At 45.1% G+C, this 26,745-nt stretch overlaps 1 protein-coding gene and 1 long non-coding RNA gene across 13 annotated transcripts; both read right to left on the bottom strand.

Moving 5' to 3' along the window:
* Positions 1 to 462: 462 nt before the first annotated feature.
* On the bottom strand, positions 463 to 26,745 carry LOC306818707 (CLIP-associating protein 1-B-like). 12 transcript variants are annotated; one of them, XM_079336406.1, is made up of 40 exons: positions 26,410 to 26,744; positions 25,622 to 26,045; positions 23,654 to 23,732; positions 23,056 to 23,159; positions 22,866 to 22,957; positions 22,673 to 22,748; positions 21,681 to 21,778; positions 21,230 to 21,300; positions 15,095 to 15,232; positions 14,588 to 14,664; positions 14,401 to 14,493; positions 14,180 to 14,325; positions 13,920 to 14,055; positions 13,682 to 13,752; positions 13,455 to 13,514; positions 12,952 to 13,029; positions 12,655 to 12,822; positions 12,334 to 12,380; positions 12,018 to 12,212; positions 10,740 to 10,835; positions 10,332 to 10,517; positions 9,841 to 9,945; positions 9,471 to 9,527; positions 8,440 to 8,537; positions 7,960 to 7,983; positions 7,402 to 7,649; positions 6,979 to 7,042; positions 6,437 to 6,600; positions 6,118 to 6,340; positions 5,830 to 5,925; positions 4,916 to 5,062; positions 4,586 to 4,692; positions 3,359 to 3,506; positions 3,026 to 3,245; positions 2,897 to 2,950; positions 2,551 to 2,753; positions 2,336 to 2,464; positions 2,037 to 2,243; positions 1,836 to 1,952; positions 463 to 1,270 (listed from the first exon to the last, which is right to left on the bottom strand). In XM_079336406.1, the coding sequence occupies exons 2-40, from the start codon at positions 25,826 to 25,828 to the stop codon at positions 1,187 to 1,189; spliced, it is 4,713 nt and encodes a 1,570-aa protein (XP_079192532.1). In that variant the 5' UTR covers positions 25,829 to 26,045; positions 26,410 to 26,744; the 3' UTR covers positions 463 to 1,186. The 12 variants fall into 12 exon arrangements, with proteins under 12 accessions (XP_079192532.1, XP_079192539.1, XP_079192536.1 ...); XM_079336413.1 differs by lacking the exon at positions 5,830 to 5,925; XM_079336410.1 differs by lacking the exon at positions 9,471 to 9,527 and having other exon boundaries at positions 4,586 to 4,719.
* Positions 16,935 to 17,574, bottom strand: LOC306818711. Its single transcript, XR_013778349.1, has 2 exons — positions 17,357 to 17,574; positions 16,935 to 17,164 (listed from the first exon to the last, which is right to left on the bottom strand). It is a non-coding gene; the product is annotated as an uncharacterized lncRNA (long non-coding RNA).

Raw genomic sequence — 26,745 nt, 5'->3', positions numbered from 1 at the left:
AACAGTAAAATAAATATCTGGCTTCCGTAATAACATGTGAGCGTGTATTTATTGCCTGTAAGTGTTCAGCTGACGAGTGCTGCACAGAACAAATGGTCCTTTTTAAAGTTTGTTGCTCTTTAAATAACACTGATATTTGCCCCTGGTCGCTGCAGAGCTTCTAATCATTGGCCAGCCAAATGATCGTTCAATGTAAACCAAAATCAGGTTGGATTTCACATTTTCTGAAAACACTGTTTTACTAAGGAGTGCAGGAAAGGCGCACAGGTCTCTGGTGTTGCACTCGTTATTTTCTGACCTGTAATGCTTTAGATTGGACCCTTTCATTCATTAAACTGCTCAGTGCAGCTCATTAGTGTCTGTAATGCACAGGTCGAAACTGGAAAACATTCCTTTAAAATTGATCCACCGGGTGTCAACGAGGCAGTAGTTCAGGAGGGAGAAACACAGGTGAGATCCACATCCTGTCAAAGCTCTTTACATTCAATATACGATAAAGGTTTGATGTGTCAAAGCAACATAAAGTGTGAAAAGAAGCAGATTAAAGGTTCTAAAAGTGAGTACAAATACCAATCTTCTTCCAACATTTCAAACTTAACCCTCACTTTAAAAAGTTTAAGGAGACAGCTGCAAAGAGCTCCTCAGGTCCAGCTGGGAAAAGATGGTGGAATGAGGAGATGTAAAAATGGGTTCATTGTTCATTGATAGAAGAGAAAGTCTTAAGGCTGATGACTTGAGAGAAAAAGAGGAGAGGTTTGTTATGAATCATTTTAGCAAAGCTTTCAAGGTGATGAGAAGACAATGGAGATGACCTCAGCTTCACGAGAAGCTGAAGGATTGAAATGGAAACAGCTGGTGTGGATGTCTTAAATATGGATGCATGTTTTAAAAGGATGCAGCCGACATTATTTAGATGATCAGAAGCAGCAAAGCTCCATTTCATAACTTGTTTTGCACGCTTGGGACAGCGTGCAGGAGCTTCCTTGCATTGGGTGTTTAGGCCTTCTGTTTTTGTTGCCATGATATTGAAACAAATGCCAATAAATTTGATTATTACTAAAATGGAGTGGAAATTTGTGGTGGGAGAGAAAACGCTTTGACTCCTGCTGGGCGAGCAGCGGCAGGAATGAAAAGGTTTGGGAGTGACGGAGGAGCAGAGACGAAAGCTAAGCGTGTGCTGTGGAGGTTAGTAGGAAGAGATGTCAGAGGAGCTGCTGCTGTTGCTGGTGGAGGTCTGGGCCCTCTTGATGTAGAGGTTGAGCAGCTTCATCTGCAGGAGTGAAACAGCAGGAGTGTTAGAAGACTCCACACGTCTGCCTGTCTCTCTCTCGCTCGCTCGCTCTCTCAAACACTCTGTAGAGTCCATGCTGCTGGACTTTATGTCTGCTGTCAGCTCACATAACTGGAGCACTTTTATTGGATTAGAACATTTGGAAGGTTTTTTTTAATCCTGATGTCCTGCAGCAGTTTGCACCTGGTTATCCTTCGTTCTGTAAATGCTCTTTCTGAATGGTCGCTGTTTTTAAAGCATCACTTTATTCACACTTTGTCTAAACACTAACATGTTGAATACCAATGACAGAGTATTCTGTTGTTGTAACATTAAATAGATTCTGTGTACCTGACTGACCACAGGTGAAAGTTATAAAAGGTCAGGAGGTCACCTTTTCTCACCGACTCCAGCTGCAGGTGTTTTTGCTGGAAAAGGTTTTAGATTCAAACCGCAAAACTAAAATTATTTTTCTAGCAATTGAAATAACTTTGCTGATATAAATCTGCAAACTATTCAAAAAAACGCAAAGGACTGACACTGAGTCATAAGTGAAGGACGGTACCTTGCTGCCGGTGAGCTGAGCCAGGTACGGCTTCAGCTCCTCTCCGATCACAGAGTAGATGGCCACCAGGCAGAAGACGCTAGCCTTCCTCACGCTGCTCTCCGTGTTGTCGTAGCCCTGAAACAGCGGATAGTGCTCAATGACACAAACACGACTGCAGTGTGAAGTCAGAAAACTGAGCATGCTAAGCGAGCATCTCACCTGCAGGAGTCCCGGTATGATGTCTGACAGCAGCTGATGGAGCGGCTCCTTGGTGATGCGTTCGATGGCCCTCGTCTGCATCTTGATGGCGGCGAGGTTGATGGGGTAGTCTGCAGTCTGCACGATGGGACAGAGAACCTTAATACACTGCTCAGGGTGGATGGAGCTCGCTAGTGTGGAGGCCACCTCCTCCGCTGCACGTACCACCTGCAGGATTAGAAAAGACATGCTGTTAATCCTGCAAGCTTTCAAAAACAGCAATCACTTTAATCAGGCTTTAAAGTCGAGATTGCCATCACCTCCTTGTGCGAGTCTTTATGAGCCTCCAGCGTCTTCATGATGGTGAGTTCAGCGTAGTTCTTGAAGCGAGCCGGCTGGTTCCTCAGGATTTCCTTCAGGACTCGCAGGGACAGGGCTCGGATTGTGTGCTGGGAGAGGAAACTCTCAGAGTTAAACAATAAAAAGAATACAAAAAGATGAAAATGACATGAAGACATTTGGGCTGGGGGCTTACGTCTTTGTCTCCCAGCGTCTCCAGCAGCAGCAGGAGCATGGTCTTGAAGTGCTCCTCCCACACCACCAGGCTGTCCTCTCGGGCCACTTTCAGCAGCTCCAGCAGGGTCCCCCGGCGCTCTTCGGGGCCCCGCTCCCCTGCTTGACCCTGAGAGAGCCCCTTCAGCAGCCCTCCGACCAGCTCCAGCTGCTCAGCGGGGGCGGCTGCAGGACGAGGTGGAGAAAGCTCTGCCACTTAACATCTATGTCTTCATTTATTCCAGAGTCAACTTAAACAAACTCTATGAACAGCTCTGAGTTTGTGTCTTAAATCTAGCAACAGATGATCAGACGTGAGGCGTCTTTACCTGGGAAGTTTTTGGGGTTCAGGATCTTGTTTTCCACACATTCTTGTCGGCATCCTGAAGAGAAAACATTAACTCTTAGTGACACTCAAGTAGACTCTGATCATTTGCAGCCTCTCGGAGAGTTCTCACCGTCTCTCAGCTGCTCCACAGCGTCCTCGTACAGTGCCTCCTTCAGCGAGGCTTTGTCCAGTGTGCTGATGCCGTCCGTGTAGTTGTACGGGTTGTAGTCTCTGAAGCGCGGGCCGGAGAAGGAACGTGGGGAAGGCGTGTTCAGCAGGGAAGTCTTGTTGTCCAGAGCAGTGCGTCCTCCGCCCATCACGTCAGAGTCCTGGGACGCCCCGACTCCAGACTGGAGAATGAACACAGAGCATCATGGTTATAAATGTAGGACTCAGGAACAGATACTTCTTAGTTCATTGCTGAAGTGTGTGTTTGACAACTAGGCGCCATCTTTGCCCTCACCATGCCGTCCCTCTTGCCGTCCCGTCTCGGCGGCTCCACCAGGTCTTCTTGGCTTCGGAAGCTGAAGTTCTGGATGGCCTCGGTGACGCCGCGAAGCGAGCTGTAAATCTCCTCTGAGTTCAGATTCTCACCGTCGTACTCCAGCATGCTGCTCGGAGGAGAAGGGGAGGACGAGACCTGAGATACTTTAACTGCTTTACTCAGTTCACATTTTCATGGAGGGCTTTGTTGTCTGTTTCACCATGATGACTTACAGAAGATTTCACATGCAGACAGGTAAACTTAAGGCACAGGTGAAGAAAAACAGTGGGAACAGAGAGATGCTGAATCTCAAAGACAATCGAGCAAAAGAGAGCTGAATGAATGGAAACAGTTTGAGGAGATGAAGCTTAAATTGTAACAGCAGAAGTGCAACACATGAACAGTTAGTGAGTCTGAGTTTAGAGGTTCACAGTATGCTTGACGAACTCCAGAAGTGAATCTTCTTGCAGATAGTTTATAGGGCTGCACATTTATTGGGTTTCAGGTGACATCAAACAGCCATTACTGTGAAACTAGAATGAGGAGGCAGGGGAGGAGAAGGGGCGGGGTTACCTTGGGGAGATAGCCCGCCGCACTGCCTTGAGGGCCGAGTGGGCAGCGGGAGGAGGAAGAGGGGAGGGGAAGGGTGGAGGAGGGAACTTTGTAAGGCCGTCTGCACTCCAACCCCACAGCCGACTGCGACCAGCCGGGAGGAAGAGCAGGGTACGAAGGGGAGAGGAGGAGGAGGAGGAGGAGAATATAGAAATGTGAGAAAAAGGAGAAGCTCTGTTCTTAGTTGGTGTTAGTACATGCAGGTGGAGAACAGGCAAGTGAATGTTGGATGCAGCTGTGAAATCTGGTGTTGGGTTTCTGCACTGAGATCAGATAACAGTCTAAAGTAATAGAATCATTTCAAAATAAGAGACCCTGTGTCACAACATGAGAAGAGGAAGTGTAATATATCTGCAGAATGAATCCTGTTATCGATGGTTACAAATAAAAAAATCAGTGCTGATCAACGAGGATGACGGGCTGACACATTTCTGCCGTCTTTATCTGCTGCTTGAAGAAAAAAAAACATATGTGCTTATGATGAAGATGAGCTGTAAGTCAGATAAAAGCAAGAGAGAAAGTGATGCATGTCTTAATTATTGAGTAGTGACTGGTGGATTCGGGGTGCAGCCTTTCAGTGTTAGGGAGGCATACCTGGGAGAAAGCCCCCCGTGGGAGCAGTTGGTTGGGGAGGTGAGCGGGCTGCTGCGGCTGTTGGGCTGTCGAGGAGGCGTCCGACCAGCCGTGTTACTGGGAGACGTCTGAAAATCCACCAAACACCCGGCAGGCTTTAGAGAAAAACATCTAAAGATCTGTCCTAAGCTGTGAGCAACACATCATCACAAACCTACAACCAAAGGTGACCAATGAGGGACACACATGGAGCAGCTGTACTTTAGTATAAATCAGTATTTTATCTTGTAGAAAGATTTGCTGACTGGTCTCTTTTAATCCAACCAGCTGCTGATGAAGTGGGTGCGTTACCATGCCGATGCTGCTGCTGGCGTGCCTCAGGTGGTTGTGCAGCAGCTTGGTGGTCCCGTCCTGAAAAGTTTTGGGCAGAGCCCCCAGAAGCATGGTGAACTCCGGCGTGTTCAGCTCGAACAGAGCGATCAGCACCACCTGGGCAGCCTGAAAACACACACATACACACACACACACCACACCATTTAACTTTGACTCAAAGCCGCTGGTGCCCTGCTTGAGGAGTCACTGTGAAATAATTCTGACAAAACAGATTTTTGATGGTTTCTTGTGTAACCGTTTGTAACTTGATATTAACCCAGTTCTGTTGACAGATGTCAAACTGAAGCTCAAGAACATTAGCATCCTTTTATATTTTAAATGCTCCAATGCACTTCCTTTAAAAAAACATTAGTCAGACGACACTATAACCAACAAGGTCCTGACGTGTTGATGGGCAAAACCTCTGAAACAAATCAGCCAATAATCTTCTCTAAAAGAGGTTGGAAGTTGAGGGATGGCATGATTTTAAAAGAAGCAAACTTGAGCAGTAAACATGCAGATTATCATTTCAAAGAAAATTACAAGCTTCTTGGATGCGTTTCCTTCTTTCAGAACGTACGACCTGATGGAGGTTTACAGGCTAAAGTCAGAAAGTTGTTGAAGGAGAAACGTCTTGTTTACTTTGTTAGTCTGAAAATTGAAAAGGTTGTAATCTCCACAAACTCATGCACATACTGAGGATGTGGAAGTGGATTTTCCTGATGAACCAGCCTGTGGTCATGAATCAGAACTACAGCAGGATCAGGCTTCATTAAAGAGCAGTGAGTTAAAAAGCCTTCACACACACACACGTCGTTCACTGTCCGAGTCTTTCTGAGGCTGTGTTAGCGCAGGTTACACACTCGGCTCATGCTGTTTGATGGAGGTTCTACCTGCTTGCACCTCTCCTCCAGGTTGCCCTCCCCAGGCAGAGAGGCCGCAGTGCTGGCTCGGCCTGAGAAATCCTCCCCTGCCCAATTTTGAAGGGTCTGGGGGCGCGGTGGACGAGAAATTGAGTTTGGAAGAAAAAAAATAAAGATGTGAAAACAAAAAAATGAAACAAAGAAAAACTAAACGGGTAACGGGTTAACAAAGGAAAAGTTTAGGAGAAAAAAAAAAAAAAGAAGAAAGAAGTTGTAAGGGAAGGTAGAGGTAGCGCTGACTAAGTCCCGCCCTCGTACCTTGCGGACATCAGAGCTCTTGGGCTCAGTGGTCCAGGTGATGATGCGTGAAACGGCGAGGCGCGTCTCACTGGAGTTGACGAAGTCGGCCGGGTCCATCAGACGGGCCAGCCCTTCGATGTAGCGCAGGATGGCCACCTTCACCTTTAGGTTGGGCGTCTGTGTCTGATCCACGATGAAACGCATCAGGATGTTGAACTGCTGCTCGTACGGGAAGGACTCTCTGCAGAAACATCAGAGAAACAGAAACATAAGAACTCGCTCTCTTCTGATTACCTGCAAATGTAAGTGACATAAAACACATTTCAAAGTGTTCCACCTCGTGACGTCCAGAGCTTTCTGGACTTTGGCCTGGACTGAGCCCAGCAGGTCAGCCCCCATCTTCTTCAGCAGCTGAGTGAGCAGGACAAAGAGCCAGTCCTGCAGGTCCTCCCGGTGCAGCGTGATGAAGTCCACCAGAGTCTCCAGGAACATGCTGAAGACCTAAGAAAATAGACATACTCATGTTTGTTCTCAGGGAGCACATGCAGTCTGAAGTTTAGGGGGATGGTGGTGAGTAAGGTGAGTAAACACTTACTCTCTGGTGTTTGTTAGAGTCCGCCGCACGGAGGCATGCAACAAAGAAACACTCAGTTAGTTTGTCCTTCAGTTATTTCATTAGTTCTGTGCAGGACGGTGTTTTTACAACAGCTGAGGAGATAAATAAATGTAACTGTGTGCTTTGACTCCTCCTCCACAGACATCTGGTTTTCAGAAGAAACAACTGCTGGGTCCTGTTTCAGAGTTTTATCTCGATGTGCAGAGACTGCTCCCTCTCAAGTGTTTGACTCATGCTGTGTGTGTTTCAGAGGCTCAGCTCACCTTGCTGTGAGGATCTGCAAACATCCTGGTGAAGATCTCACAAAGTCTCTTCAGCTCCACACGACTGACAGAGAGAACGAGCAGCTGTATCAGTTATTTCATATAAAGATGTAGATCTTTGCTTTTTGTTGCTGTATGTCACTTAAAGGCTTCCTGTCTGTGCTCGAGTCCCACTTTCTTAGCGAGGCAAAAAGAAAAACATGCAGAGAAGCCTTTAGATGGAGCAAAAAACAGACATTTAAGGAAAAATTCAGTCCTTGAATTCTGACTGAAAAGGATTTGTGTGACTTGTGAAGAAAACCTTGAACATGTTGTTCAAAAGAAAACTCTGCTGATACTTTAAAGAAGGATGGAGTGATTTAATCTCCTGGTTTGAGTTAGAAACTTTTCTGACTTTATCGACAACTCGCTCCTCACACACACCTGAGCATCCTCTGGCTCTTGAGCAGGTTCTGCAGCCCCAGCAGTCCCTCCTTCCTCTCAGACCAGTTGGCACTGGCGCAGTGGTTAAGGACCTCCGCCACGTCCTCTGTCTGACGCAGGTAGTGTGGCGCCATGCCGCCGTTGCGTGAGCTGTACGAGCGTTCAGAGCAGGCGCTGGAGGCGTCACTGTTGGCATCATCGTCTGAGTACATTCCCGGAGACTCGAATCGCCGCCTCACCGGCCTCCGCTGAGAGGAAAGCAGAAATAAAGCATAAAAACAGTCCAAAGAGTGGTTCTATAGCTAGCGCTCTGAGAGGATCTAGCATGCAGCTACAGAGACATGCAGGTTTCACATGATGTGATGAGGTCTTTTCATCTCCACACACACTGCAGTTACAGCTTTGCAGGAGCATGTCAGCAATTAGTCAAATACTAAATATAAAACAGGAAGTATCTTCTAGTTTCCTTGATAAATTCCCCGCCCGCTCACTCGTGTTTTAAAGTCAGAGTTAAATGTTCATGCTCTTCATGCAGTTACAGAAAAGATTTGTTGGTACCTTACTCCTCGATTCTCCTAAGAGCTAGAGTCAACAAAACGATGGATAAAAGAAGAAACGGGATTAATGAAGGACTGTGGGAGCTTCAACATCAACATGTTCCTCTTTGTTGCATCATCCCTGCTGTTATTCTACATTTTTCTTATTGTGAACAATTTCCATAAAACCCCAAACAACATGTCGTTCAGCTCAAGAGCAGTGATGGATGTATTTAAAACTCTTAGTGTATATTTATAGTTTTTAAGTTGAACAATATTCTACACACTCGTGATGGTTCGAGTCCTTGCATGAGATTTGTTAACAAGAAAAACAACATTTTAACAGACAAGTTTCTTGCTGCTTTGACAAACTTTGGGTGATCATTTTGCAGCGTTCCTAAAATTTGGAGCTAGATTCAGTCAAAGGCGATTTTGAAGTGAACGGAAAAAACATCTTTATTTTTTCACGAGGGTAAAAGAATATCCTCGCCTTGCTTCTTACCAGAGCGTCAGCCACAGCAGCCTCCACGTCAGTGCCGGTGTTTAGGATCCTCATGGCGTTGACGGAGGCAGAAATGCGAGCCTGATGGGACAGACGGTCTAAAAAAGAAAAGACAGAGTAAGAGGAGTGTATAACCAAGATGAGCATGAGATTAAGAGTCCTCTGTGCAGGAGTCAAACTGCACCTTAGGATGGACTACAAAATAAAGAGTCTGGATGCAGTGGAAAAGGCTGAAGGGCTGATGTGCGTCTGCTAACCCAACCCGCTTTGTTATTGTTAAACTGCAGTCAAATTACAGATTGTCTTTGGGATTTGAAGAGAAGAAAATAGACTGTAGGAATTTGGTCCAAATGACAAATTAGACTTTCAAATATGAATCTCTTCAAATGTTTTTTGTTTTTTTTTAAAGGGAGGTGTGAGAATTCCCTTGTGACATTAATTACCAATCCAATAAATACACAAAGAAGCTGCAATGCTCTGTGAATAAGGATGCAACTAGAACAAAGCAGCATATTCAAAAACAAGATGCAAACATATCCTGATGGTTTATAAAGATGTCAAGCCGTGAAAATGCTAAAAAAAAGTAGATTAAACTGCAACAGAATGAATTTGATGAAGCTGCAAACGAAAATGTATAACCAATGAATCTGCTTTGTTTATTCTATCGCACGGTACCGTTTAACATCAGAGCACATAGACAGTATTTCTATGATTGTTAAGACAATGTTGATGTTCAGCAGTGTCCCCTGTGGGAGGATGAAACTTCATAAAACAAAGTGGGAAACTACCAACAGCAGCACCATCACTCTGCTCATAGTTTCCCGCTCTGAGTCAAGAGGTGGACTTTAGACCATGCAGTAGAGGCTTCCCTGAGCAGGTTCAATCAATCAGCCACATAATTCAATACACATCTTAAGATACATCCTATAGCCACATGTGAAGAAGAGACAAAAATCTGGAGCTAAATATGTTGAAATATTTTATCTGGCTGACTGAGTGCAGCTGCTCGCTGAAAGGACCTCTCTGGTCACCTGAGTAGCACTCTGCAGAGGACAGGGCGCTGGTAGAACGGGAGTGCCGACGGGTCGCTGGAGGAGGACGTAAAGAGATGAGCAGGAGAAAACATGACCATCAGAAAATAAGTTTCTCTGCTTCTGCTCTTTGCACATAGTTCATTATTAGAAGATTAGTAGAATCTGCAGGTCTAGATAAAGAGCATGCAAAGAGTCAGACACAGAACAGTGATACATGTAGAAAGGTGTGGAGGAGAAAAGAGAAGATACACAAATTGACTTGTCAAACTACTTGGGACCGTCTGAAGGTTTACTCCTCTTTCCTCCCGTTTGTTCCTACTGATCTGACAGAGAGGAGGTTTTCTGGGGTTTTTAGGACTTTACTCACCCAGGGGGGAGAAACCCCTGGCGGGGCTGGTGTCACGGCTGCTCTCGCGACTGGTTTCGCGGCTGCAGCCCTGACTCATGCTGGGTCGGGGGATTCGGCTGCGGGCTAGAGGAGCGTGGCAGAGAGACAGACAGACAGAGAGACAGACAGCAGCGCAGGAGGGAGAGTTTAGCTTGTAGCACATTCAGCCAGACACGGACACACCTGGAGGTCTGCAGAGACTGTTAGTGAGGCGGGAGAGAAAGAGGAGTCAGACTGAGGGAAATACAGGATTAGTGTGAAGAGGAGGAGAAGGGACAGGGACAGGACTCGGTGGGCATGCAAATCTGTTCAAAACTCTCTTTTAACACAAACTCTACAATTTGAACCTGTTGGTTTCAGACATCAAGCATGTGCTCACATTTAGCTCCGTTTGAAATCTAATGTTCCAGATGATTAATCCTGACTTTGATAAATGTCTGTTTCCAGGTTCCAGGGTCAGAAAGTCTTACCTGTTCCTGATCTGCTGGGGCTGGTCTCTCGGCTGCAGCCCTGGCTCCGGTGTCCTCGGGGTCGGCTCTTGTCGGTCAGGCTGGTGGACGAGCTGCTGGCTGTGGCGGCGGTGCCCATGGATGGCCGAGGGAGCCGACCGTATGTGGAGCTCAGCAGACGGCCGGGAGAGCCAGACCTACTGCCCGCTGAAACACACAACAAGGACCAACTTTAATATGATTCATCGTTTTAATACTTTCTGAGACGATATGTGGAGTGAAAAATAGGAGAGAATACACGAATAACTTCAGTAAATATTATTTAAATAAAGCATCTCAGGGTTTGGTCAATGATCACACTTTTTGTTATAGACAAGAGAAAAACATTAGAACAAAACAAAGTGAGAAGAAGAAAAAGTAGCTGCTCACGTTGAGACTGGGACACGACTTTCCCTCGACTCCTTCCCCGGCTGTCCGTCACACATGGACCTTTCCCTGAAGTCGTTCTCCTGGTTCGCACTCGACCTGGAGAGAGGGACCGGACAGAACGACAAGAACATCAAATATTTAGCATCTTTATACTCCTAATAAAGTCTGCTTTGACGTTTTCTACACTCCTGTCATGCAGAAACAGAGGGAAACATGAAACATAATATGAGACAGGGAAAAGTGGAGGATGAGAGACACAAGTCATTTGCTCCTAAGATTGTGTGTGACAACATAACAGAGAGACCCTGACGTTACAGAGGAAGAGGACTTTTTTAACCTCAAACAGCTGTGACATCACGCTCTGCAGACACGCCACTCTATGAGCAGAATCAGTTATTCTACAGAGAAGTTGCTTTTGCGTCCTATCTGAGCTCCCCATATAAAACAAACCAACAAATTACGGCTGTAGTGGGTGATTGTGGTGCTGCAGGTTTAAACAAACACGGTCAGGTTTCACTTGCACCATGCACAGTCTGGTTTAAAGGTTTCAGACACCTCTCACGTCTCTGTGTCGAGGAGCATGAAGAACAGAAAACTCACATGAGAATACCTTGGAAGGCAGGAGCTTCAGTCAGAACTCACCTGAACTCTTATTTCTACATTTTTATCTGACATGACACAGACTGCTTCTAAGTGCAGCAGAAGAGTTACAGTACACCATGCTGACAGTCCATGCATAGACAGCTCCATCACAGATGACCGGCATCACAGAGTACTGATGGGGGAGAAAGACACACCGAAGAGGCATGGAGGAGCATAATTCCCCTGTCTACATACGGAAACACACACGCGCACACACACACAGCTTACCGTCTGTGTTAACAGACCACGAGCCGTCTGACAGGTGGACGAGCCAGAGGGGACACAACAAGGGTCAGGATCAAGAGGTTAAGATTAAAAAATGCTTGACAAAAAGGGAAAGCGGGGAGGATTGAGAGTGGAGTGTGGACTTCTGTTCAATCATTATGTTTGGCAATCTCAGATATGAGTTATCAGGTCAACAGGTGTTGCAGCGATGGAAGCGGGCAGTGGAACTGCTTCAGATAGAAGTGATTGTACCCGAGCTAAAAAGCCTCTGCATGTTTCTAATAAGCTCCAGCAGCAGAAACCTGCTCAGTCTAATTTTCCTGTTTGCAGCAAGAAGCTAATATATTTTGGCTTTGTTAAAAGACACCTGGTGTGTTAAGAGCATCAAATATCAAATGCTACCCATCTTACCCAGTGAAGCGTAGGAGCCAGGCGGGAGGGCAGAGGCTGAGCTGAAGGGAGATGATGTCACAGCCGAGGGCACCGCAGGCATCCTGGTGCGGGCGGTGGCAGTGGCTGCTGCGTTGACGTCCACATCGCTGCGAGAGCGCTGGAGGGAGCCGGGAGAAGAGGCTGCATGGGCTGTCCTGGTGTGAGCAGCTTTGGCTGGAGGAGAGCAGATACACATACCTTCCATATAATCTATTATTGTGACTGAACAGACACAGCATGTTTATTTCTGTAGCATGATTGTAATGAGATAAAGAACAGGGTGTCATCTCCTCACATCTTGCTGAGCCGCTCCCAAAGCTGCTTTTTACAGACAGAGGTCGACTGTGGGGACAGAAAGGAAAAGACAAACATGTCTGTACATAAAAACCTTTTCAATACCTTTGCATGTATGCACAATAGAAAACAGTCGAAAATGGCCGGACCCCGCCTCCTTTGCAAACACCATACACAAGGAGCAGCGTTTATTGTCCTCCCTCTGCTGTCCAACAATGTGTCTGAAAATGTAACCCCCTTTGACTGCATGTCGCTGTCTTTGAGTAGACAGTGTTAGCTTTCCCAGTTAATCAATAAACAGATCAATCAGCCAGTTTCTCACTTGAGGCTCTCTTGTGAGGACGAAGAGGAGCGGTCGGAGGCGGGAAGGGACATCAGACTGTCTCCGCTCCTGATGTGAGCCTGCAGAGCCTTCTGATAGGACGACTCCAGGCCCTGGAACAACTGCTCTGCCTCCCGACGGAAGTGACCGTGGAAACTCCAGTAACACCTGCGATGGCAAGCCGGAGGACCCAAACATAACCGTGAGGACATTTTGTCACGGTAAAGATACAAACAGTTGGGATTTATCTTTGGTTTGTTTTTAACAAGTGGATCAGGCCTGATGGATGTGACTCACTTCCGTGCGACAGAGCGAGCCTCGGCGTCTGCATCGTGGACCCCTTTCTTTATAGTCTCCATTAAAACCGTTCCATGTCTGTGAGCCAGGATTGGAAAAAACAAAACATGAAGCTCATTCAACTTTTTTCCCCCAAATCAAGTCAGATTTTTACTACCTCTCTCTCTGTCACACACACACACACACACACACACACACACACACACACGCACTGATCGATGAGAACCAGAGAGCTCCCATGGTATGCGGAGGTCAGCTCAGGTTTCTCCCTGGTGGCAGAAGACTCGAGGCAGAAACACAAAGAGGCTTTTGGAGGCAGACGAGAGATCCCCCTTGCATCGCCATGGAAAGTGCTGAGATAGACATTCACTCGGCCGGTCTCACATTTCACGACGAGGTGGCGTGCAGTACTTTAAGTCATTCACAAGCCAATGAAGCCATTCTCACTTGCTTCTTTGTGTCTGAATTTCTGTCTGGCTCGTCGAGTCGGGTTGATTCCTCACCTCTCTAAAGCGCTCGTCTGCCACTCCTGCAGCATCAGGTCTAAGAACTCGTAGCAGCGTCTGCAGAGGAGAACAAACATCAGATGACAGACGAACAATAAATACTCATCTACAAGTTGTTTTTTTAAATCTGTCTTTGCACCAAATAGTTTCTGAGTATATCAGGATAAATTAATCATGAAAAATGATTAATTCAGAATAACGAGTTACAGAAATGTCGCAGTCACCTTCTCACAGCCACAGATTTTGAGGTACAGCTGTTGGTCATGATGGGGATGAGACGTGGGAAGTGTGTGTGCTGAAAAGTCAAACAAAAACACATTTTTCTGAATGGCTTTAAAGATGTTCAGTTTTTTGTGACCAGTAAAAACAGGAAAGAAAGTTAAATGTGATAGCTTCAGGTTTCTCAAAGATCATCGTCGTCTAAACCACCCGGGAGAAAAGATTCATCATGATAACTCGTACTTTGAGGATGAGGCGGATGGCGGCCATGCCAGAGGTGGCCATGACTTTGGCAGTGTTGGGGACCAGATTGAGGAGTGTCGGCATGATGGCTTCGGCTGCGTGGTCGAACCGACTGCCGAGCACTGACGACAGGTGACTGAAGAAAAGAGAAGAGAAATAAAACAACAACAAGCTGAAGAACAGGAGAATGATCGATCATAATCTCTCATATCCAAGCATCATCTGTAACTTTGGATTACTGTGACTCTTTCTAACCTTACCCGAGAGTGATGCACGCCTCTCTCACCACCTGAGAGCGGAGATCCTTAGCGGACAATTTGAACGCCGCCTCCAAGAGCCGCAGCTGCTGAAGGAAGCCATCAAACTCTGCAGCGCCAGCCAGCAGCAGCGATCGCACCTTCTTCAACTGGAGGAGCAGGAGAGTCAACAAACAATCCGTAATATTACATCATACTCCTCAAACTGAGATAACAGAGCTTACAGCTGCCACTCTGAGCTCCCAATCCCTCTTATCGTCTGACAGCACGTCTCGGATCTTCGTCATGGCCTCCTCCACCTCCCTGTTAGAGTAGATCTGATGGAGGAAAACAGAAGACACAGAATAAGGTGATCTGAAACCATCAATGTAAAAGACATTATTATCATCTGGACTAAAGATGGCTCTGTACCTGCACTGTGGGAACATCCTCAAAGGCCTGGATGAAATCTTCCTCATCCACAGCTCCGGCAACTGATCCTTCTCTCCCTGCAGGGATCAGCAGGGTGAGTTCAAACCAGAAACACGTTGTAAGATTTGCCTAAAATTCACCACAATATAAGACAGGGACAAAACTGTAGCAGCAATAACTAAACAAACTTTCATTCTACTTGATTATTCTAAAAGGAGGAAGCTGCAGGACAGAAGTGCACAGTCTGCATTTTTTATTCATTTCCTTTGCTGCCACAGTAATGTTTCATTCACTGCTAAACACTGTATTCATATTCAGCGCATGACTGAGGAATCAAAGCCATATGATGTCTCTAAACAGTCAGACAAAACTTAAAAGACTTTAAACAAAAAGACAAAATATAAAGTGGAACTTTAGTGTGAGGTATTGAGAAGAAACAACAACAAACTAAGGTGCAGTTTGGATTCTTTTGCTTGTAAGGAGTCGGGCATCGTCGTGAGCTCTGACCTGCAGACTTGCTGGAGGCGGAGGGGGGGCGTCTGAATGAACCCATGCTCACCACCTTCCTCCCGGACAGCGAGGCTCCTTTAGACGATGACGAGGAGCGGCCACCGTCGGCCGAGTCATCTTCCTCGAGGTTTTTGTCTGTAGGAGGAAGAGCAGAAAGAGCAGAGAGGAAGAGGGCTAGAGTCAAGTGACTGCACAACAAGTCCTCAGTAAACGCTCAGCACAAAGAAAATGTCAGCGCTGAGCATCTCAGAAATGTGGAGCAGCATGCCGGAGGAGTCCTGAGCCCAGGACATAGCTCAAATTCCATCCCCGGCAGCAAAACTCACAGAGAGGGCTACAGACTCAAAGTCCAGTGTTCCCACTGACATGTCCAGAGCGACCACAGGAGGACAAAAACACACATCTGCCAGTTTCTCAATTTAAACACTCCCTTGCTTTAAAAATGTCAGAAAACAGGTGAAACGTTTCCTTAATCCCACGTCACACTGATTCCACGTCGTTGTGACATATTGGAAAAAGAAAAGCTCATCGACATCTGCTCTTCTGTCTGTTTGAGTTTGTATTTCAGAGTTTAGATTTAACCCTTCTTCCCTGGTGTTTGTTTCCTTACGTCCCTCAATGTTCCAGCCTGTATCATTTGTGTTTCTTGATTCATCTTCTTGTCTTTGTTCCTGCCTCTGAGTGTTTCCCTCCAGGCTTCACCTGTGTAACTAGTCTCACCTTTGTTTCATTACCTATGTCTATTTGAGGCTCTGTGTTTCTCCTCCTACTCATTAAAGAGAAACTGAAGACGGATTCCTTGCCTATCAAATACATGTACACACACACACACACACACACACACACACACACACACACACACACACACACACACACACACACACACACACACACACACACACACACACACACACACACACACACACACACACACACACACACACACACACACACACAGAGTAAGGACATCCGTCATGTGCTGCCAGGCTGCAGATGTTCCTCCTTGCAGAAATAAAGCATGATGCAACACTTTCTGTATCAACACAAGGTGACAGTGTGTGGCTGGCAAACACTGGTGTCACCTGAGGCTCAGTGTGTTACCATCGACATCGCAGGACAACAGGAGAAACCAGAGTGGTGACGAGCACACCAGCTGAAGTGGAACAACCCTCAGGATTGTCCTGTGTCAGTTGTATTTCTACTTTAATGCTTAAACTATTTAAAAAAAATAAAAAAATCAAACATAACTTTTCATACCGGAACACAACAGCTTCACATCACGTGTCTCTCATCTACACAGTTATAATTTGAAATCCGTTTGGCTTATTGCAGGGTCTATGGACCCTTGGAGTCAGGTTTCACAAAAGGGGCTCCTCACAGAAAAAGATCATTGTTACAGAATACAATCCTTGAACCACAAACAGCGTTCACATAACTCTCTCTAAAGACACCTATTCCACTGACAAAAACAGTGATTTCAGCTCAAAGAACACAGGACTTAATGGTCAGGATTATGTTACAATCATTCCAGCCTCTTTCAGCTGCAGGTTCAAGCATCAAATGGAGCGACTTCAAAACTTCTCATACCAACTAGCAATTTAGATTCCAAACATGTGAAGTGTTCAAACAACAATCCAGCTGTGAGCAGGCCAAGAAACCCTCCTGCTGTGTTTACATCCCACAGACACGTTCCTGTTGCATTTATAGGCATAGGCATCCCCCTCCTCCTCCTTTTCTTCTCCTCTCATTGAGCTCCCATTGCCTGCACTGATAGCATCCTCCTCGTTGATGTATTCAAACCCTCCCTGCATCCAGAGCAAGAGCAACAGCAGCTTACAGGAGCAGATCCGCCTGCAGACCAGTTTCCTCAGCATGCCGGCAGACACACAGAAACAGACGGACTCAGAGAGACGGACAGTCAGGTGGTCCTCCGGTGCTCTGCGGTCCTCACATCTTTTCCTCCTGCTGAGGAGAGACAACAGGGAAGGAAGGGAGGACTCAAACTGCTAGCCTCCTCCCTCCCCTTTCAGGGAGCATGTGCTTCGATCTTCTCAGTCCTCTGGTTCACTTTAGAAAAACACACACACACACACACACACACACACACACACACACACACACACACACACACACACACACACACACACACACACACACACACACACACACACACACACACACACACACACACACACACACACACACACACACACACACACACACACACACACACACACACACACACACACACACACACACACACACACACACACACACACACACACACACACAGCCAGGAGCAGGAAGAGGAAGGGAGGGGACAGAGAGCAGTGATGAAGGGGAGGAGCGGACCAATGGGAGGAGAAGGGAGAGGTCGGTGAGGGGAATAAACACTGATGCTCTGTGTGGAGGCAACGTTGCTGGGCGGAGTCAGAGATGAGTGACAGCTAGTGTCAGCATGACTCAGGAGAGACGGAGGAGGAGCATCATGAAGATGCATCAAGAGATCTGTCACTATTAAAGTCAGCCTGCAGCAGCTGGGCGTTTTTAATCACAGCTGCTCTAAACATGTGATGAAACAACATTTTTCTGAAATGAGCAAAGAAAATTGAAGGCAGTGATTTTTTGTGTATTTGACTTCCTAATAACTGATCATCAGATTTCCTGACCGGGGAAAATGCCGCCTCGTCTTCCTTCATAAAGGGAGCTGCATGACATCAATATGTCTAAAAATCACAACAACAAAAAAACCCTCCGCTAAATGTTCTTATTTATGGAAAACAATGACAAAAATAACCTACGTGATTTAAAACCACCACATCCTACATTTCCCATAATGCACTTCCACAGCCTGGCTAATGCTAACACATTACTTTCCCAGCCTCCAGTTTGTATAGCAGATTTTTTTAGTCTGAGCAGCACTGACCCAGAACTTCAGCGTGAAAATAATGACTGATGACATTGGATGAAAATGATTACGTAATATAATTTGTTTACTGCGAATAAACAAAGCTCCGGGTCACAAGTTTTCCTCCTGGCAGCGTCTCAAAGTCTTTGTGGTCCTTGAGTCTGATGGAGTCTGACAGCTGATCCCCTTGGTGCATATTCACCAAATGACCCGGAGAGAGGTGATGCGTTCAGGGCTGCAAAGTGTCGCGTTAGTGAAGAGGGAGCGTGGGAGAGCAGCTCCCAGGTTTAGGTGGAGAAGCTTAAGGCAGGTAATCAGCAGGTTTAGAGATCAAATAACCTGCTTTTAAATCTTTCTTTAGCTCCACTTTACGTTTATTATTACTCACTTGTTCAGCCTTCACTGTTTAGAAAAACATCTGCATTGAAAAATAATCTATGCTGTCAGCTGTAAAGACAGAGAGTGAATGAAGACCCCTCCTGTCTCCTACACATGACATCCAACCGGAACAACAGTCAGACGGATATTCCCACAGAACTATCAGGCTTCATTCACAACTTTCTCACCCGATTAACATGCATACAAACTGAAAAAATCCCCAGGAGAGAGTGTGGAGTTACACAGCAAAAAGGAGCAACACTGATAAAGAATGGTTTTGTTTTCAGAGTCTGCAGAAATGGAAAGTTGGCAAACAAAACCAAACTGAGAAAACATTGTCAGAACCATGCAGAACCCTAATGCACCCTCATCATCACACACATTCTGACATGGTACACATGAATACATCCAGTGTGTCCTGTGAAAATGAGTCTCCTCCCACTGACTCTCTCTGCAAACACTAAAAAGAAAAGCAGCATGTCAGCTGGGACCAGAGACTTTAGAGAAATAAATGACTATGCAAACTCTAACCTGTATGTGGATGTTTCTTTGGCCGTAACAATGAGAGATGGTCAGAATAAGTGAGGCTCTGTCTCCTCTAATGTTTGGGTTTTCAGGTTCAGCATCTTCCTGTTGGGAGCAAACATCTTCCTGTTTGATATCCTTCAGTGTTTGTGGAGCTTTCCTGTTTTGTTGTGAGTAGCTTCTTGTGTTTGTTATTCTGCACGAGATGAGAGGATCAGGTTTATTCTTGTTATTTTAATCACTACATATGAGCAGAATGAGTGTTTTCTTGATGTGAGTATTTAGGAGCTGTAAGAGGCTGCATGGTGGCCCGTCTGTCTGTGAACCTGCACAGTGTTCATTATTCAGGAGGTTTCTAACCGTGCAACCAGAGTCCTGCTGGCAGCAAGTACCTGTCCTCGTCTCGCAACCCCTCCCTGCAGGACCTCCCGAGGCTGCGTGACACTCTCAGTCTACGTCAACGATTACAAACGCACTTCAAGGATTCTCATATGAAAACAACAGCCAAGATATAAACTGATCACAACAGTGCTGTTTAGTCTTCAGGAGCTCTCTGTGTTTCTAAGAATCCATACAGCGTCACAAATGACCATATTAGAATATTCAAGAGTTAAGTCTAAACTCACTAACAGCACCAAATCTGCTATTCAATTAAAATCCATTTAAAGACAGAGATGCCCACTCCTCTATATAAAATGCTAAACAGAACGTCACCTATCAGGATGAGAGCTGAAGGACATCATCAAGTTTCCAAGCGGTTATGCCCCTCAGATAATAATAAACATTTCCAGGAGAATGGCAGCAATAGTTGAAATGTTTCAGAGGTAATGGAGCACACTGTAGGTCAAAGTGAAGAACAATAATAGAGCAGAACATGAGGATTACACACATCAGCGAGCCTCAGCACACAATCATGATCCCAGCGCAATTAGCAAGGATTCGAAACAGGAAAAACAAGTTTTTACAACGACACACTGACAGATTCTCCTTCTCTCAGGGAACTCTGCAGTTCCTCAACTTGAAATAAAAAATGCCTCTTGAAGTTTCAGATAAATTTACCTGCAGGGACTCGACTCCTCTGTGGATCTCCTGCAGGAGGAACAGACCTGCTGAGGCACGGCTGCCCGTCCTGTCTCCTCCCTTCCCCTCCAAACATGTCTCGTGACTATGAGGACAACAGCTGACGCCTCCCCGAGCTGCCGGAGTGCAGAGTCTGTTTCCCCTGTTTGGATTGTTTGTCCAGCTTTTCTTTAACTCGCACTTTTTACTTTCTGGATTCTTTTTGGATGAACAGGATTTTGTCTTCTCGTCCTAAAAAACTGTCCTATCATTTTAACTCAAGAGGACACAACACACTAAGAATGAGTTCACTAATGATTGTCAATTAGGTCTCTTACTGTAGACGACAAATATTCACTGAAACAGTCCAGTGACTTTAACAAAGCCCCATTAATTATCACTCCAAGTGACCTGCAAGCGCCTGTTTGCTGTAGAGCTGATACTGATTGAAAAAGCAACACATGAAGTCTTCTACAGATGCTGTATCATCGGGGATGTATAAAGACTGCAGAAAAGGAATGGTGATGATCAGAGCGTCTGTCTGTCATCTAATGTAGTGATTAAGTGAGAGCGCAGTGAAGCTCCTCCCTTTGAGTCATTCCTGTTGTTTCCCCAAAGGAGGGTGGGCTTGTCTTTGTTATTTTTCAGCCCCGTGAGATGAGAGCTGAGCCCAGTGACCCCGGTGATCAGGTCTGTCAGATCCAAAGTCACACTCCTGCTTTTTGTTTCAGTCTTTTCTGTCCCTGTTCTGCAGAGGTGCTGTTCCTGGAGTGAGAGGGCCGCACAAAGAAACCAGCTCAGGTTGCATTCTGACTGAAACAGACCTGTGGAAACTGTGCACACGCTCAGAGACGGATGAAAGAAGATATTCACTCACACATTCTTTGATGATTAGATTTAAAGCCCCCAAATTCATTTCCCAGAAGAACAAAAGGGATACAGAAATGTGTCACAAGACTTTCTTGTTTTACTGTGACTTAACACTTATTTTAAGGCCATAAAAGAGTGATATCATTCCTCATTTTGCCTCATACATTGATCCATTTATGCCTCTTTAGACACATCCACAGTGTCAACCACTTTCTTGTTCTGTATTTTCTGTCCCTCAGGACCCCTCTCAATCTGTGATGATCCGTATGAACAAACACGTGCTGTTTCTAATCAGCATCACGTTGTCCTCTCTCAAACACCAGACAAAAACCAAACAACCAGAACGAAGATCAACATGTGAAAGAGTCAAGAAAAAGTAGACGTGATTTTACCTGACAACGGAGACAGGACCATGTTCCCTGATCTTTGAACTTCATCGAATTTACTGAAGATGACGTTCAGCCTGGACAGAGAAGGAGGTGGGGGGGGGGGGGGGGGGGGGGGGGGGGGAGAGAGAGAGAAAAGCAGCACATTTATTTGAAGGAAGCAATCATCCCTGCTGCAGAAATATATCTATATGAACAAAGTAAATCTAAGATCAGTTTAAGACTGAAGTCCAGAAAAGCTCAGAGCAGATTTAAAGCAACACTAGACGTGTGAAACTTTTCAAAAGCATCACTTTCAATCAGCTAAACTCTATAGACTACATTAATAATCAATCATGGAGACGTCAAAGCTTTGGTTGTGTTCAGGATCCTCGTTCACAGCTAAAAGTCTATCAGGATTCATGTTAGTAGAGATTTATAAAAGTGTCTGGTTTTCACAGACAGCATGTGAACGCACCGTGACTGAGGCAGACCCTTCTTTCCCAGGTCCATTCTCACTCGTTCTCCAACGTGACGGTAGATCTCTATGAGGCAGTTCATGGCTCCATCACGTACCTACAGGTCAACCATAAGAAAAGACAAACTTGATATGTCTTAACTTTGTTTTATTATTTTATCTCCGTTTGTCTACGTCACTAACAACAAAGTTCTTTAGTTTTCAACATGTAAAAATCCTTCTGCCTGGGTCACAACTTTAAAGGAATTATAAGTATTGGGTGTTGCACAGTGTTGCAGTGACGACACTCTGAGAGGAGGCGTTTAAACAGTGTTCTGTGAGGTTAGTTTGTCAGCTGGAAGCTGATGTCTTCTTTCTTTGTGAGGTTACATTTAAAAAATAAGCCATCACATCATCTTAATAACACTGTTTCAAACTGCAGTGTGAGTGCTGCAGTGCACATGTGCAGGCCAGATTAGGGTCAGGAAGGAAAGTTCAAGGGTGTGGCTTCCTGTCCTCCAGAGGAAGTGTGAATCCTGTGATGATAGACCTTTGCAGCCAGCCAATCGAGAGACACCAAACAGTGCACAGCAGGAGAGGAGGAGGGGTCTGCAGGGTCACGGGTTTGATCCAAGTTAAGTCTCACATCTCTAACCACATCAATTTGCACATTGTAATTGAGATTTTCTCTTAACTGGTTGTTTCTAAACCGTTTCTTTCTCATGTAATGTTTTCATGATGTGTGCTGTTGCCCTGTTGGCCAGGTCACCCTTGTAAAAGAGATCTCGATCTTAGTGGGTTAATTATCTGGTTAAATAAAAATAAAATAAAAAAACAGCTGAATATTTTCTCTACAGGAGTATATCAACAGAAAAGAAAGCAGGGCAGAGAAATCCTGCTTTGTGTCTGAGGGTCCCTGATAAGCTGTAATGCTTGAACTTGACCAGCAGGGGGCAGTCAGAGCCCAATAACACAGTCCAGTTCCAGTCCAGGTGAGAAGCTGCAGGTCCTACCTGACTTGTGGGGTCTCCGAGGAGGTTACAGATGTGCGGGACGATTTTACTGAGCGTCAGACTCTGAGATCCAAACCTGACAAAAACAAAGACATGTACATTTACAACACAAAAAGAACAGGAACGGCACTAAAGACAAAAAGGACATTCTTGTAGCCCACTTGGCATCGTTCTGAAAACACTGTTTACTCACACATTGAGAGTTGAGATGAGGCAGAGGCAGAGGCCTTCTCTGGTCCGGTTATTTTTATGTTTGAAGCCTCCCATCATTCGCTCCCACACATACTGAACACACATTAAAGCACACAGAATACATACGTCAAGTCAGACTCAGAAAAGACTGCCTCATAAAACAAGAACTGAACTCGTGCTTTGTTTTGTACCTGAGGGTTTGCAGCCTGGTCCATGATCTTCAGCAGCAGAGCTTGGTCCTGGTCTCGAACTTGGTCCTTGGCGTCTCCGAGTCGATCTATGAGACTCGGCAGAACTGAGCAGGAACAAAAGCCACTTTTTAATCCTAAATCTGATTATAGTAGATGGAAATATTGGATTATTTATCTGATGTGCTTTATTCTGTACTTCTTCTAAGTAGGCCTGTTTGACAGACCTACTTAACTGTTTGACAGACCTACTTTAGGATTTAATGCCAATGAAGTCTTATTTAAACAGACGAGTGGCAATACTCTAATACTCTAATAATTTTTTTTTTTTTTAAAGTAAATTGATGCTCCGTGCACCAGCATAGCGAACAAATAAAAGCTAAATACAGAAGAGACACACGATGGGTTAAAGTAACAATAATCGTTTTATTTATCATTTGTGACCAAAAAAGTTGTCTTTTATTCCAACTTTAAATATTATGAAATGTTAAATAGTTATTATTGTTTCTATGATATTTCAGACATCCAGTCAATAATCATTTTAACTGTTGGAACAGGCCTGTTAGCTTCATAAATGTATACACTGAATCTATCAGCTCACCTGTCCCAACCTGCGTCCTGAATCTCTCCTGCAGTCTGCTGACCAGAGCTGACAGAATGTCCATCCCCAACAAAACAACCTGAAACACAAACAAAAGTGAAGCTAAGACGCTGAAATAAATCCATCAGAATACTCCCATCATCCAAGAGAGACATCTGCTACTGCCTGATGTCAGCAGCAGAGCCATGGATTGGAATCGGGGCTGCAAAGGATTATGGGTAATGTGTCAGAAATAGAAGTTTTCACTGATATCCACAGAAAACAACGAAGGTGTACACATTTTATGATGAAGAATCAAACTAGACCCATGAGATCTTTCATTTTTAGACATAAAACGCTGATCTCAGGCCGAACCATGACTGAGGATGCTGTGAACAGTTTACAGAAAGGGAACAGACACTGTAATGTCAACTTTCCTTGTCATGGGGTGGTTTGGGAAACTCAATGAACGTATAGTGAGAGTTCCCCTGCTAACACCATAGTCAACACATACGCACCACCTGAACATCTTGTTCAGACTCTGGTGCAATTTTTGGAACCTCTTTACAATCGAAAGAGACAAACTGAAAAGAAACGAAACAACAAAATGTAACTTAGTTGATGCTGCCCTCTGCTGGATAACTCACAAAACTGCATCTGACATGTGGACAGTTAAGCAGCTCAGACTTATATTCTTATCCCATCATATTTGCTTCAAAACTCTCCATTCTAACTTTTAAAAAAGCAAGTCAGTTAATACAGACGATACAGTTAATCGTTTTGAATGTTTGGTTGATCAATACAATATACAATAACTATTTTCTCACATCTTAGTGTCTAATCTGTTTATATTTGTGTAAACTGAGTAATTGTCCTCACATTTCATTGTTCCAAAGACAAAATCAAAGGATGTCCAACATCTGATCATTTAGAATTAATCATTGCTTCATGCAGCTCGCTCTACTGAAGTGAATGAACGTGAATGTTTATGTCCTGAAAGGTGAATAAGCAGTGTTTGGACGGTCAAGCTCTCGTAAATATTGACTTTTACTGTCAGACTCTGCCATTAAGCGGTCTGTTTTTAACCACAGCTCAGCCCTCTTTGAATTTATGTAACGGCCTGGCTCGTCTGCTCCGGGCCCTGCGATCAATTAACAGGAGCCATTAGACCATCAGCATCTTTCATCCACATCTGAGGGTTTGACTCTCCGACACATAGGAGGCTGAACTCCAAACATTGAAACCTGTAATCCTGTAAAACTCGCTGCTCCTCTCCTGCTGCTGGCTTGGTCACACGGGGAACGAAACTGGGCTAATGGTACGGGTAAATTAAGCTCACAGCCACTGACGCTGCCTCACTCGCATGGGAGCTTCGTCCCCATTACAGACCCTCAGATATCAAGCAGACCAGAGGACGCTGCGTTTCCAGGGCAGCGCAGCAGCTTTATGATTGGGTGGTATCAGTTATGACAAGAAGCACAACTGCAAGAAAAATGTGAGAAATTGACATTTTACAAGCTGAACATCAATCCCTTATCAGGACAACGGAGAAGACCTTTTTGATCGATATTGAACACAACAAAAGTTTGAAGTTGTGGTATCAAGACAGCTACTGTTTCATTTGATTAGTACAAGAATGGCATCGAAGTTTAAAAGTCTTTATCATTACAACCCTAGAAAGGATAAAATATCTTTAAAAATCTACATTGACTTAATATTTCACATTACAGTCAAAAACCACCTCTCGTGGTAACAATTAAATCATGTATTAATGACGTGTTAAGATTTTAGTGGTCCTTTAATACTCTATAAGCCCCGTTTCCACCAAGCGGTATGTCAACTACACCAAAGAAACATACAGTGTAAATGCATATTAAAGAGCCGGTCTGTGTTTTTCTAAGTCTTGATAGGTGCAGGGTGTAATCTTTATTTACCCCCCCAGTTTCCACTGAAAGGCATCACTGCCATATAAGTCGTTTTGAGCCTCACCTTGAAGTTGCTGGAGTTGACCCATGAGCTGGCCACTGCGTCCACCATCCTGTCCAGCATGCTCTGGTCCTGTTCCAGGTCTCGGGACTTCCCTTCATCCAGGAGGAGCTCAATGGTCTCCTGGCCCACCTGGAGCCTCTTCCCCAGGTCCTTCTGCATCACTTGCTCCAGCAGATACTCCATGCTCACCTCCTCCTCCTCCTCCATGGCTGTTGCTGCTGACAGGAGAACTTAAGGCACAAGCAGACGTTCAGCTGGCCTTTCCTCTCTGGGTTTGAGCACTGAAGCCTTTAGTTTCCAGAAACCTGCAGCAGGAGACTTGGCCCCGTTTATACGCCAGTTAAAAGCATTAAGAGACGGCTAACGTTGCCGAAATGCGCACCGTTACATCCTCCGGTGGTGACAGACATGGCGCTTCATTCCCCTGTAATTAAATATAACAAGAAAAATACGACTGTTAGGCAAAGTTCACAAACTAGCATATAACACTAAAAGTTACCGGCTATATTTATATATTATATTTATATTCAGCCTGCTTACTTTAGGCGACAAATTAAAGCTAGAATGCTAATTTAAATTAAGCTAAGTAACCGTTAGGTAGGTGACTTAAGCGGCGCGCGCGCAGGTGAACGTTAAACGTCAGTTTATGTAGCCGTTAGCTTCTCATGCTAGCTCTTTAGCTCGCTACTAGCAAGCTTTTATCCGAAATACAGTTCAGCTAGAGTTAGCCACTTGAGCTAAGTTAGCCCGTTAGGAGGAGGAGTACTGAAGGCTGTAATAACACTCACCGGGTTAATTAATGAGGTACTAATTCCGTGCCCGGTTAGGTATTCCCTCACCGGATGGACTGAACGGTGACTGAAAAAAAGTCCGAAGAGGCGATGCTGCCTACGGCCACAAACTACCGTTACTTCTTCACACTGCTCAGCATGTCTTTCCTCACTGTCCTTTGGCAGTTTAACAACTTTGTATTTAACACTCGAGGCGTTTTATCGTCTAACATCGACAGCTCACCACTCTCAAGTCATTCATTGGAATTAAAGGCGACAATGATAAATTGCCGTAGTAAATCATGTGTGTCCCTTGGCAGACGCCGTAGAACCTGCAGTGAGAAACTCGCATAA

This window comes from Symphodus melops (assembly GCF_947650265.1).
Source record: "Symphodus melops genome assembly, chromosome: 23".
Taxonomy (NCBI): Eukaryota; Metazoa; Chordata; class Actinopteri; order Labriformes; family Labridae; genus Symphodus; species Symphodus melops.
The sequence above is the reverse complement of the archived record's forward strand: the minus strand, read 5'-3'. Positions and strand labels throughout refer to the sequence as shown.

Coding starts and splice junctions, on each gene's coding strand:
- LOC306818707 (XM_079336406.1), bottom strand. CDS start 25,828: ATGGAGGAGGAGGAGGAGGTGAGCATGGAGTATCTGCTGGAGCAAGTG. Junction 7,984..8,439: donor CTGCTGTGGCTGACGCTCTG/GTAAGAAGCAAG, acceptor TGTTGACTCTAG/CTCTTAGGAGAATCGAGGAG. Junction 2,754..2,896: donor GAACCCCAAAAACTTCCCAG/GTAAAGACGCCT, acceptor CTCGTCCTGCAG/CCGCCCCCGCTGAGCAGCTG.